Source organism: Blennius ocellaris (assembly GCF_963422515.1).
Source record: "Blennius ocellaris genome assembly, chromosome: 2".
Classification (NCBI taxonomy): Eukaryota; Metazoa; Chordata; class Actinopteri; order Blenniiformes; family Blenniidae; genus Blennius; species Blennius ocellaris.
Genome location: NC_137651.1, coordinates 21222073 through 21238205, shown reverse-complemented (window position 1 = coordinate 21238205; position 16133 = coordinate 21222073). Strand labels below are relative to the sequence as shown.

General features: G+C 42.1%; 1 protein-coding gene across 3 annotated transcripts in view; it reads left to right on the top strand.

Moving 5' to 3' along the window:
* pax3b (paired box 3b) overlaps positions 1-15217 on the top strand; it is a 32099-nt gene extending 16882 nt beyond the window's left edge. For 2 of the 3 annotated variants that reach the window (XM_080511894.1, XM_080511892.1), the window contains exons 5-9: positions 3513-3712; positions 4703-4868; positions 6617-6831; positions 10317-10596; positions 14877-15217. In XM_080511894.1, coding sequence (XP_080368020.1) covers positions 3513-3712; positions 4703-4868; positions 6617-6831; positions 10317-10596; positions 14877-14911 — 896 coding nt within the window. In that variant the 3' untranslated portion in view covers positions 14912-15217. Of the gene's footprint in view, positions 1-3512; positions 3713-4702; positions 4869-6616; positions 6832-10316; positions 10602-14876 lie in introns of all 3 variants that reach the window. The other variant, XM_080511893.1, reaches the window with a different exon arrangement.
* Positions 15218-16133: the final 916 nt, after the last annotated feature.

Sequence of the window (16133 nt, the reverse complement as noted above, 5' to 3'; positions counted from 1 at the left end):
TTGCCTTCGAGAAGCTGGAAGAACATTTGAGGAAATCACTGACAGGCAATGAGCAGGAGACATTCCTTTCCCTCCTTTCAACTCGTGTCCACTCACTCAGTGAGCCCGTCAGACTGTGGATGTTCCTTTGCCCCCAACAACTATGACCCAACACAGATGCCCAGACACACTATCCCCATGGGTACATTTACAACCACAACAACAGCCTCCATTGCCCCCACTTCCCTGTCCGGCCCCTCAGGTGCTCTTACAGTTCCCTCTGGAAGAAGGGGAAGGGGAGTATTGTTTTTTTTTTTTTTTTTTAACAGAGGGGTGGGGGTAGAATGCCCCTGGGCTATGCCCCCCATGTACCCCCTCTCCCATCCCCCCCAAGCCCTCTTTGGATCCTTTTTTTTTTTTCCCTCCACCCTTCCCCTACCCCTCCCAAGCTCCCCCGTGGGGCAGGTGACAGGCCTCCACTGTGAAGGGCTGAGGGAGCCATGACGGATTCCACAGATGGAGCGTGGAAATCGCCGGCAAAGACCTCAGCTCTGTGGAAGCAACAAAGAGCCCACAAGAGTCATGGAGGGAGGGCGAGAGAGAGAGAGAGAGAGGGAGAGAGAGAGAGAGGAGAGAGAGAGAGAGAGAGAGAGAGAGAGAGAGAGAGAGATGGGGGACAAAAGGAGGGTGACGAAGAGGGGGAACAAGCGTGGGTGAGACGAGGGAGTAGAAGGTGGTGCTTGTTTAAGAAGTACTGGTGTGCCAAAACAGGAAAAAGTAAAAAGTAAAAAGCTTTTTTGGGCAAATTTGGAATTTCAAGCCGTCTCTTGAAGTGAAATCGTGCGACATTTATGTCTCAGTATCACAATCAGACATTTCGCTTCCACTTCAATCCATCAACTTAAGTTTCATCTGGAGATCGACGAATGCATCAATCTGACAAAGACGCTTGAGACTTCAGACTCCCCCAGACTAAAGAGGTGCCACGTTGTCGCTATTTAAAGTAAACCTCTGGAAACCCTGGTAGCACTCATAACCGATAGGTAATTCCAAAGTGATTAAGGATTTTCCCAGGTCGCCTAGGCTTTCCCAAAGGCCCAAATCCCTGTGAAATGCTGAGGAACGTTGCACGCAAGGAGTTGGGTGAGGGGACGGCTGGGGAGGGCATTCCTCGCAGCCCTCCTCTGTGGCAGGAACTGGTGGGGGAGGCCGCGAAAAAAAAAAAGGCCTCGTCTCTTGTTTTTCAACCATCCCATCCAAAAAAACTCCAAAGTCCTGAAACTCCACGCCCCGAATTCCTTCTACAGCATTGATAGGGTAACGTCTCGCCTCCACGTCCATGATGTGACACTAATCTCGAGGTGTTTTTTTCTCTCCAAGAAATGATGCCAGGTAATAAAATCGACATCTTAAAGGAACTCTTCCCTGTGTATTTTCTCAAAATGCTCATCGAAAGCCAACGACGAAATACCGATCTCCCCAAAATTGCAAAGATATTCAGCCGAGGATTAAGGCAATGTCTTCATTTCTCTCTCGCGCCCCCTTTGAAAATATTTTACTTATTGGCTCCCTCATGCTTGAATGTTTCTTTACCAATTTGCTGCTAATGCATGTTAAGTTGACTCCCACTGCTATTGGTGTTGTGAGGAGGAGAAATGGCCAAAGGGGGGGAGAGGGGATCAGTTTCACATGAGGGGCCCTGAGCTATTTGGATTCTCTTGTATTTTATTGTTGCTTCTGAGGGGGGAACTAATACAGTGTTGCACACAAAACTTCCCTGGTGCTGAGGGGGAATTAATTAAGTGTGGCACAAAAAGTGGGCACATTGGCCTCAGTGAACTTAGAAGGGAGCCAGTGGGGTGTTTGAAGTTGGAAAAAACCAATCTGCTGGCTTATGTAAAATATTGCTCACAATGGTATTAATACTAACCTGAAAGGATGAAGAGTGGAAAAAAAAACCCACAAAAGCTGTCAGGGCGTGGAATATCACCGAGGTTTAGTCAGCGTGAAGGTCTCGCTAAATAACAAGTGGGAGGCGAGAGCGAAAGGTTTTTAAATTCAAGGCCTCAGTCAGCATCAATGCAATCGACAGTTCGCCATGAAGCAGTGAGAGGATCTTTACTCTTTTCACGTGAAAACTTCTGTAGCGTCTTTGGTTGTCCGTTTACACAACGCGGTGCTCAGAGACATGGAAAACAGCTCCCATGGTGAAACTTTTCAAAAACTCAGTCTAAATGGAGGGTAAAAAACAAAAACTGCCAGTCAGTTTGTTAACTGCAGCAGATTATTAGCATTATTTTTTGGTTTATTCCAAACAATATTATATATTATGCATTTATTGAGGTGTTTTGTACAGTTAGTGTGATGTTGTTTCAAATGAGAATATAATATAATATAATATAATATAATATAATATAATATAATATAATATAATATAATATAATATAATATAATATAATATAATATAATATAATATAATATAATATAATATAATACAATAGAATAGAATAGAATAGAATAAAAATACTTAATTAATCCAAGAGGGAAATTTTGTAATTTACCAACATCCAGTCTGCTATAATTCATAACTGATATTATATTACTTATAAGTCAATTAATGCAGTGCATCACTGGCAATGTGTGAATTTTGTTAATGTTTACTCATTATTGTGATTTTCTGAGGATATCAACTTTAAACCTTTCTCGTAAATAATGTCATTAAAGGCCGTGTCAGTGCTCTGAATCCTTTTGTGAAGCTTATTTTCTGTGCTAAAATCTGCATCACTTTTTTGTTCTTGTTTTATTTTGGACTTTGGAATTTTTTGTTTTTGGCTTTAATATGAAACAGAAAGACAACTAAAGTAATTCTGAAAATCAGTAGGACTAGACATAAAGTACAAGTCAGAAGTAAATATATATATATTTTGGTTCAGTATAGTTAAAACTTGGCATTTGAGGAAACTCATCCAAAAACTCAATCCTTCGAGACTTTGACCACAATGGTCTTGTTACAGATTTGCACGCAAGGAGATCCATTTTTCAGCACTGCTCCCCTGAAAAGTCCCTTCAGATCGTAAACCAGCATTCACCTGGCTCGAGAAGCAGTTTGTCCTTCATCGAGCCAACTGCCCCTGGGCGTAGAGACGACAATCCACACACACATAAACACACACACACACGCTCAGCAAATAAGCCCTGGATCCAAATTAGCCTTTTGTGAAGCTTTTAGTCCTGCAGCCCCCCCGTGGTGCCTGGGGAATCATGTCCGATGGGATTATTCCTACAGCTTGGAATATTCCTTCTGAATGGAGCTCTGTTTGGTTGATTGTGTGTGTGTGTGTGTGTGTGTGTGTGTGTGTGTGTGTGTGTGTGTGTGTGTGTGTGTGAAAACAGTGGGGAAAAAGTGGGGAAAAAGCCAAGTAGTTCCTCAGTGAATTCAGTTGTTGAGGAATCAAAACATGCATCATTTTAAACCGAAGGGGGGAAAAAAAAAATCTCAACCCGTTCTTGTTTCTTTTCCGGTTCATGAACAGCGAGCCATTCAGACGAGGGTTCGGACGTGGAGTCGGAGCCTGACCTGCCGCTGAAGAGGAAGCAGCGCCGCAGCCGGACCACCTTCACCGCAGAGCAGCTGGAGGAGCTGGAGAGGGCTTTTGAGAGGACACACTATCCCGACATCTACACCCGGGAGGAGCTCGCTCAGAGGGCCAAGCTCACCGAGGCTCGGGTGCAGGTACAGAGACACGTCATCAAAACAACTAAGAACCAAACCAAATCACCTCCCCTCACTCCCTCACTGAATTTTGTGACGTAATATCTAGTAATTATACTTTTCGATATTCAAATAGAACCTAAGACAGTGAACAGAACGTGAAAACACGGTCAAGATATTAGCAGAAGAACTTCAATCATCATCAGCAAGTGTCCTAAATTGTAATACTGCTCTTAACCACACGGGAGAGTGGAGGAGGTCACAGGCCAATGAAAGAATCAGCAACTGCTTGTGAAGTTAAAACGCATCATTTTTTTTGCTTCTGGAAAGTTTAGCCTTCACGTAGCAATGTTTTCAAGATAATTTCTGTTTCTATTGAAACATCAGACATGCGAAAAATGATGTTGGTTAGCATGCCAGGCCACGGGTTGGCGCTATTGGTGGCTTTTGTAAGGAAATCAAACACACATTCACCCAGAGAAGACAACTCTATAAACATGAACAACATTGATATTGTGATTCTCATTTATAAAACTGCCAAGCCCCAGGAGAATATGGTATGGGTGTGTAACTTTTTTTTTTTTTTTTTTTTTTTACAAACAAACCCTCAGTTAGAAGGAGGATAGACTGACTGCCACAGTAACTCATCACTGCCACCCCAAGAGACAAATGTTGGACTGTTGAAACGGCCTGCATTGTACCTTTAAAGGCAACATGTCCATATCTGAGCAATGCACGTCTCGTCCTCTCCTGCTCCCGGGGGCCCAATCCAGACTTTTCCCATTGTGATTTGGAATCCAGTAAATTCTCCTCCACAGGCTCCATCTGGGAAGTGTAAACAGGCTCAGCATGAGCACCGTCCATATGGGCTCAGCGTGTCACTCAGTGCAGCCAGCCAGCCACACACACACACACACACACACACACACACACACACACACACACACACACACACACACACACACACACACACACTTCTGATCACGGTCTTCTTTTGTTTGGTTTTTCCAGGTATGGTTCAGTAACAGGAGAGCTCGGTGGAGGAAACAAGCTGGAGCAAATCAGCTGATGGCGTTCAATCATCTGATACCAGGGGGATTCCCACCTTCAGCCATGTCTAGCATCCAACCCTACCAGCTCTCTGACAGCACCTACCCCCCCTCTTCCATAGCGCAAGGTAGGGGCAAGTTCATGTGATGAACATCGATGTTCCAGGACTTAGATTGTTTGTTTTTTGGGTTTTTTTGTTACATTTGTGTGTGCCACTTTGTCATTTTCTTACTAATACCAGAATATGCCTGTATATTATATATTACAAACAGATATACATTTTACATCTTATATTTTGATGGTGGCAGTATTCCAACTTATTAGGCTATTGACATCACACCACAATAACATGGTATGAATTTCAATCAAATGGATGGAAATTAGCATTGTGCAAAATCCGGCATATTTACAGTAAGTAACCTCATTAAGAGATGGCTTGTTCATTAATATGGACTGTCCGGTCCAGATAAACAAATAAATGAAAATGAATGAAAGAGGCGCTTCAGGGTATATAAACACCAGGTGATTGAAACACAGGAAGAACTTTTCCTCATTACCTTAAATCCACGAGTGTCAAACAAATTTTACTTCATCGTCAACTTGAGTGTTTTACCACAATTCAAATTAAACAGGCAGGTCTACTTGCGCGGGGTTTATCCGGGAAAAGGTGGAATTTCTGGAGGACACATAAAAATTATTCAAGATATTCAAATATCTCTTTCTGATTGGAGCTGAATTCTCCACAAACCTGAAGAATTTCACTGCCGCAGTAAGAGCAACAATAAAATGAAACAAAACAATTCAATGAAGCGGAGCTAAATATTATTTATTTTCCATAAATGTTTTATTGAAGAAATTTATTTTTGGTGAAATTCTATTGAAATACCACAGAATTTGACAAAATGTACTTAAATCCAGAAACACAGAATTAAAACAGACAAAATACAACAAAATAACATGATTTATTAGTTCTACAGCCCTCCAAACACCCATTATTAACTTTTATGTAATTCAACAGGTTGACAAACAGGTTGGTAAAAACATTTGTTTTTACTTCACATCCATGCCGGACTTGTTTCAAATATAGCTGCATTTTGGTCTTATTTTTGTATTATCAATTCATTTGTTGATAATTCTCTCTATTTATATTTAAATAAACATACAGAAAAGTGAAAAAGTCAAAGGGAACTTTTTTGTGAACTCTGATGTACATACAACATAGAAGGATTGAAAAGACATCTTCATTTGCTGTCCTATGGTGTAGATATAAAGCACACAAAATATGAAAATACAAATTACAGATGATGAAAAAAGTGCAAAGTGAATTAAATATAGAAATTAAAAAATCATAAATGTGCAATATACAATACAATGTATCCTGAGAATAATCTATAATTGCAATACAGTTGTATAATGATACAGTTTTATGTCAGGATTCAGAAATTTCAACCACATTTTTACTTATTTTACAGTCACTCAGACTTTTCCTCCAAATATAGGTTTTATTATCAATAAATTTGTTGGCCATTCTCTCAATTAATTTATACAGATATAAGAAAATGTACAAAATTATTAATTATCCACAAAATACATAAAATTTATGATTCTAACTCACTGATAAGACTAGAAAAGAATCATATTAAACAGGATTGTTGACCATCAAAAAATAAAAAAAGATTTTCTATTGACCCACTAATGACATAATCAGCCCGATGTAATACCAAACTCTGACTGTAGTACTTCAAATTGACACACTTTAGTTTTTATATAGTTTTGCTTTGCCTCAGTTGAAAGTTCAGTACAAGCATCTGTGTGAAGAAAAACGTTTTTTTGACAATTATTGACTTAACTTCCTCCGTGCTGTTCGTCCTGCAGTATCGGAGCCGCCCAGCACAGTGCACCGCCCTCAGCCTCTGCCCCCCTCCTCGGGTCACCAGTCCTCTGGAGGTGGAGGGCAGGGTGATGGTGGCTCCGCCTACTGCCTCGCCTCCGGACGACACTCCTTCTCGGGCTACTCGGACGGCTTCGTGGGCCCCGGAGGGCCGAGCAATCCCATGAACCCCGCCCTCGGGAACGGGCTCTCGCCGCAGGTGAGGAGTTTGTTTTGGATCAAATTATGACTGAAAGACTACGGTAACAGAAACACTAAATCACACTGCTGGCATTACTTGTATTCATTTCATTAGTGTCTTTGTACCGCGTATGAAATATTTTACCCAAACCACAAAAATTTTGTTCGAAATAAACACCCGTATAAATGAATGTCACATTTTAAGTATTGACTATTTCATCTATTTAATAACAAACCTATTTTTTTTTAAAATCATGTGACACTTTTATTAGATTTCTTCGATTTCGATAAACATTTTAAAGACTTAATTAATGATATGAAAACAGAATATAAAAGATGATTGAAATGGATTGTTTCACGTTTAGTAGAGGCATTACTTTATGGATACTTCATCTTTGTAAGTAAGTTGTAAATCTAGTTATGACAAAATTAACACTGAGAGCCCATTAACGCAACAACGTTTCAAGTGAAAACTCACCATTTTAACATTCTTGTTTCAGAAAAGTTTCGTGTTTCCATGGCATTTTTTGGGAAAACGATGTCCACTTAAACTATAATGGCAGAAACACTTTTAAATCAACATTTGTTGTCCTTTCACAACTTTTCATATTGACTTGTGATTTTAGCTTAATTTACCATCAGATAAAAATTCAAAGTTAGGTCAGGCCAAAGGAACGCAGTGTCCTTCACAAACTTCTTTCTTGAATATTGTATCAGTTCTGTTTAAAGAGATATAGATTGTTTTTCTTGCAGGAGTATTGACCAGAACACAGCCAATCAGAAGTCGTGAACACGTGTAACAAACACAGATTCACTCAGTTTATCAGAGCTTGAAGATGCTTCAGTTTCACCTTTTCAGAGATTGTGTCACACAGTTGTGGAGAATATGAATACACAGACGTTCACCTCTCTGACTCATATATGGCCCGGCAAGCTGAAGATGGCTCTTCGCTTGTTGGGCGGGAGGAGCAAGATGACTTTAGACAGACAGAGGGCGATGGATCGTATGACGAATTAGAAGTGAAAAGACAATTACAGTCAATTATCCGGCCAGGACGTCCCCAAGGTCCCCCAAACCCCGACAGAGCGGGCGCGGAGGAGACGGATGAGTCGGAGACCCCTAACAGGCAGAAAATGAGATTTCAGCTTGGCGCGGCCCGACTGCTAACAGTGCAGCGTGGAGACGGGAGACACGCTCGCATTGCTCGCAGGTTCGCATAATTGCACACACGCCCGCATGGTGTAGATAATTGATCAACTCCACCACATTCAGGGGATCAGTTAAGGATTTCGCAACGTCTTTAAGACAAATATTACACGACATGCTTGAGCAGCGTGCCAAAGTCAACTTCTCAACCTCCAGTTTAGATTGGAGGATTGATTACAGCAGTTTCTTCGACCTCAAAATTCAACCACAACGCAAACAACAGGGGTAATTTTTCATTTCGCTTTTGTCCGTCGAGTTGTGGAATTACATGGTTATATTGATAGTGTCGAGTAGATGGCTGTAGCTTTTTGGGGAAAGAAAGACCAGACATGGAAAAAGAGAGTGAATTCAATTCCACAAAATGTATGAGAGATACCCTATGCAAATGAAAACATTGTATATATCAACAAGTCAAGACTCCCCCAAAGAGAATTACAAAGTAAATCATAAAAATAACCCTTATCTTCTCCAAAGTTCCAAAATTCTTTCAGACATACAGAGATGCTCTCGAACAAATATCATAACAGTATTGCAGAAGCCAGATGCAGGATGATCACAGTCATGTGTATGAGCACCCCCCACCCCCGACACACACAAAGCTACACTCTAGCCCCCAAGGGGAAGCTTCTCGTGATTGCATTCTTAAAATGTTTGCCTCCACATTCTTCCACGTGAAAGCAAAGGTTCTAATTTATCTGTATATATTTCATACGGCGGGGGGAAAGAATGTCCCGTCTCACATGTTCCCTCCCAAACCCGCCGCTGCCACCTCCCATTCCGACATTCTTTCCTTCCGCCAACTCCCGCGGACGCACTGATTCAGGCCGCCGGCGATGTGCAGCGCCGTCAATATACTAAAAAAACGCTGCAGTGCTGGGATGACTAGCGGCGATTTCACGAGGCTGAGCGAGGCTCCATAACCAGAGGAATGATCGGTGGCGGTTGAGCAAAGAGGGAAATAGACAAAAAAAAACATACAAAAAGTTAGCCGACTTCAATCCGTCGGCTTGGTGTTTCTCTTTTTGACTTCGTTGTTTCCCCCGGTCTCCTTCTGTTTCAATGGAACCCTCCGAACGCCGGTTAATTTTTTAGGAAAATGTTACCAGGCACAAGAGGAAACACAACTCCCCTCTCAGAATCAACATGGACTCCTCTGCTCACCACCCCTGCTTGGGAAATGATTTAAACAGGACCATGTGTGTGTGGATGTAGAATAATATGTCACTTAGAAGGCCTTCAGGACACAAAGAGCGCGGTACCTGCTTCCTATTAGGACAACTGGAAGAGCCTGGAGGCCTTCGCTCTGCCTAACAGGAGGTGGGATATGATACATTTAGAAGTAGCAGGTTCAGTTAGCGTTAGCTTGCGGTGAAGCCAACCTCACTGCTTTATTTACAGTTTACCGTCCACCTTTGATGGCCGACAGGTAAATTCGAGCGGCGTCCGAGGCGGGGGTCGCCGCTCTGTTTTGAAGCACGTCGGAACTCACTGCCCCACGGCTCTTTTCCGTCCTCTGCCAGCCAAAGAGTATTTCCCCCCAAATTTGATTATCTGGTTGCTAATAAAGACCAGGTCAAGAGCCAGCAGACTCCTCAAAGCTGAGCTCGCTTCTCCTTAGTGTTATCTTCTCCAATGCATCTCTAAGAGATAAGCTCTTATCTCACGCCGTAGGTTCGAAAGGGAATTTCAGAATAAGCATAGCCACAGATCGGAGACAAATTGCTTAATTCTTCCGTTCTGGTGCTATCTTCGTCCCGCGACACACTGGCCGGGAGCTTTCTGATGTCTGTGAGGAGTTTATGGGGGGGGGGGGGGGGGGGTTCCTTGTGTGTTTGTCTCACACACACTCTTGTTGCTTGCACACTCAAAATGAGAGATATTCTAAAAGGCTTGGTAGAAACTACAATGGGAAATTAAATCACGTGAAGACACTGAGGAGTCCTCATTGACTTATTCCAGCTTTTCAGAGATGGAGATCCATTGTTATCTAAGTTCAGAGAGTTTTTGGGTGTCTTTTTACAGCTTATAATACATAGTTTGTGACTTCTGTAATAACGACCCTAAGCATCTTGTGACTTCCCACCATCAAGACTAATTTCAAGCTTATTGGATTATACCAGAAGATATGAGAAAGACTCCCATGTGTATCCATCAGAGCATTTTCTGGAGTAAAATGAACTTTTCACCTACCATAGAGATCAGTGACGAAGGAAAACACCTTTCCCTCCTTGCATTGACGGATGAAGTACAGCTTCAAACTGAATGCAAATGTGCTGCTCTCCCCCTCCTCCCACCAGGTGATGGGTCTCCTGAACCCCGGTGGCGTACCGCATCAGCCTCAAAGTGACTATGCCATCTCCCCTCTGACGGGCGGCCTGGAGCCCCCCGCTGGCATGGCGGCCAGCTGCAGCCAGCGCATGGACCACATCAAGGGCCTGGAGGGTCTCACCAGCGTCCCCTCCATGTCGGCTCTGCCCTCTCTGCCCAGCTCCCAGTCCTACTGCACGCCGTCGTACAGCTCGCCGGGCTACACCGTCGACCATGTGGCGTCCTACCAGTACGGCCAGTACGGACAAAGTAAGGTCAATAGCCTTCTTTATTTTTAAATTGAAAAATATCCTAAATATGTGGCACTCAAAATGTGTTGTGGCATGTTTCGTTCAATGTTTTCACACATTACATCTAACATCTTACATCTTATATCTTCAAATTTTAATTAAAAAACATCAGATCTTGTGAAAATGTAAAAAATATTTTACAATACAATAATTTGGATTTTCACCCCATTTAAGAATAAAATTATGATCCTATTCCACATCCTTCATCACATGAACATTAAAAAGCCACTATGCAGTTAAATAAAGTAAAATCTACAGACACCTTTTATTATACAACAATAATCATACAAATATATAACCAACTGTGATAGAAATGCAGTGACTTTAAAATCATAATCTTTCTCTCTGCGCTGTAATTGAATAATATCACATTAAATAGAAATACCTAAATAAAATACAGTAGCAACCGTTAATATATCATGCAATCATTTTAAATACGACGTTTCTAAAACTTTGGTCATTCTGAAGATGTGAAGAGTAACGAGTTGCTTCTGAGATTTAAACATTTTCAGTTACATAGATCAAGTTATGAGATGAAATGAGGTTAATGAAACATCGACTAAAGGTAAAGGTCTGCTGGGAATCGAACTTGTAGACTTCCCGATGAAAGTCAAAATTTCCTCAACTTGTGTACACAACTGAAAAAAAATGTTTTTAAAACTAATGTTACTAAATCTCAATGGTCCATTCAAGACGAAAACAGCTGTGTGAGTATCAGGCTTGTTGGTTGTTGTCCACCTGGTCTGTATCCGGCAATCATGACTTTCTTCGAAGAAGTCGGGGGGGGGGGGGATCTCATGCAGGTAGCTGCAGCCCTGCCTGTTCGAGGCGGCTAACATCTTGGGGGTCCGGTCTCAAGTGTTGGGGTTAATTGTGCAGATCTGATTCCATCTGCGAGGTGATTGGCCCAGCACTGATACTGAACTCTGTGGTTGCAGTCGGCTCCCATCACGTTAACGCAGCGCCCCAATAGGCCTCCCCGGGCCGCGGCGAGAGGCTCTTTTCACTTACCATTACCATTACCTCAAGGGTTAAAATCAACTTCAAACAAATGCCCGTCTGAGTTTGGAGAGCAGCGTCATTTTCCTGCCGCAGCGTGATTACAGCGGCCGCCGTTTCCAATTTTGGTTCCATGTTGTAGGGTTGGGGTGGGGTGGGGATGGGGGGTGGGGGGGTTGACCAATCAGGTTCATCCACTGACCTCAATGTAACCTTGAGACAAGCCAGACCCTTCAAAGAGCGTGGCGGCGGGCCAATGGGCCTGCCTCCGTGCAGCTCCATGGGGCGGCAGGTATCAAATGAATATCTAACTTAATATCCGAGAGCAGCAAACGTCTAATGAAATATCTTGGTCTGACATCTTCAAGTGGACAGAGGGAGGGATTAGGGCGACGCACATGGAGAAAGCATGCACAGGCCTCTAGGAGGCAGCAAACCAGGACACATGCACACACGTTGGCGGCGTTACGGCCCGAGCAACCCATCTTGATGTGATTAATCAGTGCGACTGGATAGCCAGTGTGCGGTTGGGTTTGGAGCGGCGGAGGAAAGGTCCTTTCTGGGGGTGGACGGATCCTAATAGCCTCTGGCAGGGCGGCGATTGGAAACAGGTGCTCAGACCGAGGTCAGCCGGGGAAGCAGCGGTTGATCGGTGCCGCGCCGGGTTCCAGCTTGAGGAACCGCTCCGCGCCTTCACGACACTGCAGCCACGTTGCCTCACGGGAATTCACAGAGGCGCTTCGTCAGACGGCCGTTTGGTGTTCTTGAGGTAACGTCTCGGTTGGTGTGGCAGGTTTCACATGTAGGAAGGGTCACCTGCCCGGTTATAACGGTGAAATCCTTCAATATCAGGACAGTTCCTTCATTTAAGCTCATAACATCAGTTCTCCTTTTGAAAAAAAAAAAAAAAAAGACTTCATCATGGTGATTTTATTTCTCTTTTTGCAGTTTTCATCCTTCTCGGTATCGATCATTCAGAAACAAAGTGTTTTGCTTTGTTTTTTTCTCGCACGTCACTTCTAACACATACTTTTGACATGTTTTGACGACGTTCTTCCGTCTTCATCCGAAACGTCACGACTGACGACGACGGAAGTAAACCATCGTCGTCAGTTGTGATGTGTCAAAGGTGCGTTCCGTTGCTTTTCTTCCGTCACCGCCAGAAACGTCAGTTAAGAGTTTGGATATCAGTTATTCAGAAAGAGTATTCGGCTGTCTTTCTTTTCAGGTTTTACGCACTTTGGCATGGTTTTATTTTGTCATGACAGAAACGTCATGATTGACATTCCTGATGAACAAAAAAAAAGGCATAAGAAACTTAATTGAAATGATTCAAATACATACATACGTTATTAAGTTTTTTGTCTTGATTTTTGATGTTTTGATTAGATCTTATATTGAGACGTGTTTGTAGTATATTTTACCAAAACTATTTCATTGATGTTTTTGAATAAGACAGATTGGATTATATTGTTCATTTATGTACATATGATTGAATGTGAATAAATTCAATACGAAGCAGGCTCTCAAGCAGAAATATAGCAGGAACATTTACGTGAATTAACCCTGTGTAGTGCACTCGGTGTATTTGGAAATGGAGAAATTCAGTATTCGGGTTTGGTAACAAATATTTCAAGACCTGCTTTTTTAGGTTTAGTCTTTTAAGAGCAATCCGTCAAACCGCGACTAAATGTCAGTTACATGTAGGAAAAACAACTCTGAATAGGTTAAAATTGTCACTGACTGTATTCAAAAAGCTTTCAAAGTCCTGCAAAATGAATTAAAAGCCTTATGTCACAATACATGCTCTATAGAACTAAAATTCAGCGAGCCTACATACATTATATACTATTTAATTTGTTTATTATGAAATTTATTATTGATTGTTCTCCTGGTTTGGGTGTCACTTGGCTCTAAATTTCCCTGTTAGCATTGAACACTTGACTTCTCTGCCGGCTTAAACCACAATCCAGAGGAGATTTATAGCGTCATATCGGTTTCACTCCATTTGATGTGTGTTGATTGTCTGCCGGGCTCTGACTTTTATACTCAACTTGAGCCGTCGGCACTGCTGCAGCTGCTCTTGCAACAGGAAATCACTCAAAATATGACAGGGAGTTTTTCTCTTCATTTCGCTGAGGCGCTCATAAAATGTTTGTTGTTGATGTGGTTATTCATGTATACTGACCATAACAATGAAGAATGGAGTCTCATTTTTTATTACTTTACAAGCTGATCTTCTGTACATTTCTCCTTTGCTTGATGTACTCTATATCTTAAAAGTCTCGCCTGTGCTTTACTTTCACCACCTGCTTTTAGTATTTAGAAAAGGTGCAGTCATTGGCTTTCAGAGTAGATTACAGTTCATTAAATGACAATTGTTTTAATGTGTTCCGACAAAGAAAAATTTACTCATGACTTGAGTGAAATGGACCTCAGAATGCAGCTTAAGTCTTCACAAAAATGAAGGCTTTACCAGCAAATTTAAGATCAGTACAAAAGACTAAAAACTGTGACCAATGTATTTTGAATGGAACAATTGATCATTGTCTTTTTTTCTTCTTAATTCAAGGATTTTATTGTAAAATTCTGGTATTGAATTATTATTATTATTATTATTTGTTTGTATTTCATTATCAAAAAAGCTTTAAACAGAAAACTTATTAATCCAGAAATACAAATACTATGTCAAAAGAAGATAATCCTTCTAAAACAGGTTGAACAGCAAATACTTCAGTTCTCACTTGTTACAGAGGCTACCGAGCAGTTTGGAGCCATGATAATAAAATTACTTGTTTATTGTAGTATTTACTGAAAGAAATTCCTAAACTGTCTGAACTGTCTTTTGATAACTCCACCCACAGCTATCCAAATTATTCAGCTTAGAGAGTGTAAACACCCCCGCACTCAAAAAAACCCAACCCAAAACAAAACAAAACAAAAATTCCTTTTCTGTTAAATCTGTTCAATTTGATTTATAGCAACCTTTTCAAAAGTCTATAATACCGAATTTACAGGTTGCTAAAACTGTGGCTATATAATAAAATAAAATTTTAATGTAAATATTATACATTACTTTATTTTTTTTGTTGTCCTCACACTGCTCCATTCACCTCACATCCCCAAACACCAATCACACGCTCCACTGAGACCAGCCACATGTTTACAGTTTTATTTTCCCACTGTCCTTTAACTGAAAATCATCTTCACCACCCGTTTTATGTCTTTTGAATCCTCCAGGTGCCCTTCCTTATCTGAGGCCTGAGATCACCTGATGGACATTTGGGCGAGAAACTCCTCCTATGTGGACCAAATTTTTTGTACTTTTTTTTAATCTTTTTTTTTTGTTGTTGTTTGTACCAGGATGCATTCTTTCTGCTGCAGGATATTAGCTGTGTGGGGGAGCAAAAGGGACCGCAGAAGGAATATCAGCGCAAAGAAAGTGACTCTGAGTTGTAAAAAAAAAAAAAAAAAGAAAAGAAATCTGCAGACTTTATCTCCTAACGGCCGGCAGAAAGGAGCGCGTTTACACGTCCGAGCACCACGTGAGCGCTTGTAAAATTCCAAGTATCTCCAAATGAATCCCCCGAAATCGTAGGGGAGGGGTCAGGGTGTGGGGTGGGTGGGGTGTGGGGTGGGTGGTGGTGGTGGTGGGGGGGGGGGGGGGGGGGGTTGAAAAGGGCTTTGTTGATTTTATTGCATTTATTTGAGATGTCCGCATCCCACACATGTAGAGAAAATTCCAGAGGGAACAAAAACAAACGCCGGCCAAACGAATCTGTGTATTCGGACCGTATCCGAAACTCTAATGTACACCACAGCTGTACTGCAGAGAAAGTTCATTCAAACATTCCTCCCCCTCCCCCCACTTGCCCCCTCCCTCCTCTCTTACCTCCCTGCCCCTTTCTGTCTCGCTGATGTTTTGGACGGCCGGGCAAAAGACCCTCGGCCTTTTGTAGTCTTTCCAACTCGATGGAGGTCAAGGGGCGACTTCAGGGAAAGTGACAGATGAGAGAGCGGCGGCGGCGAGGTGGCTTTAGAGGAGGGGAGGGGACCAGTGAGATCGATCGCAGGGTTTAGGAAAAAAAAAAAAAAAACCTTTAAAGATCCTCTCAAAAAAAAATAAAAAATAGCCACCGGGTCACAAGTCACGAGTGAGAGACACTCGAGAAAGCGAGAGAGTTTAAGAGCAAAGACAGCCATTCCTCCCAGCTGACCAGAAGTGCAATATCAAATGTCGTGGAGTCAACCTCGCTATTAAAACAGTAAGAAGAGAGAGAAAGAGAGAGAGAGAGAAAGAGAGAGAGAGAGAGAGAGAGAGAGAGAGAGAGAGAGAGAGAGAGAGAGAGAGAGAGCAAGAGAGAGAGGGGGGGGGGGGGGGACCTCCTGAAGTCTTATGAAACGCTCTGGATTCAGACTCTGGATCCAGTTTGGGACTTTGTAAAGGAACAACATGTGTGCCTTTGAAGGTTTCCGAGTCCAAAACAAATAGGAAAC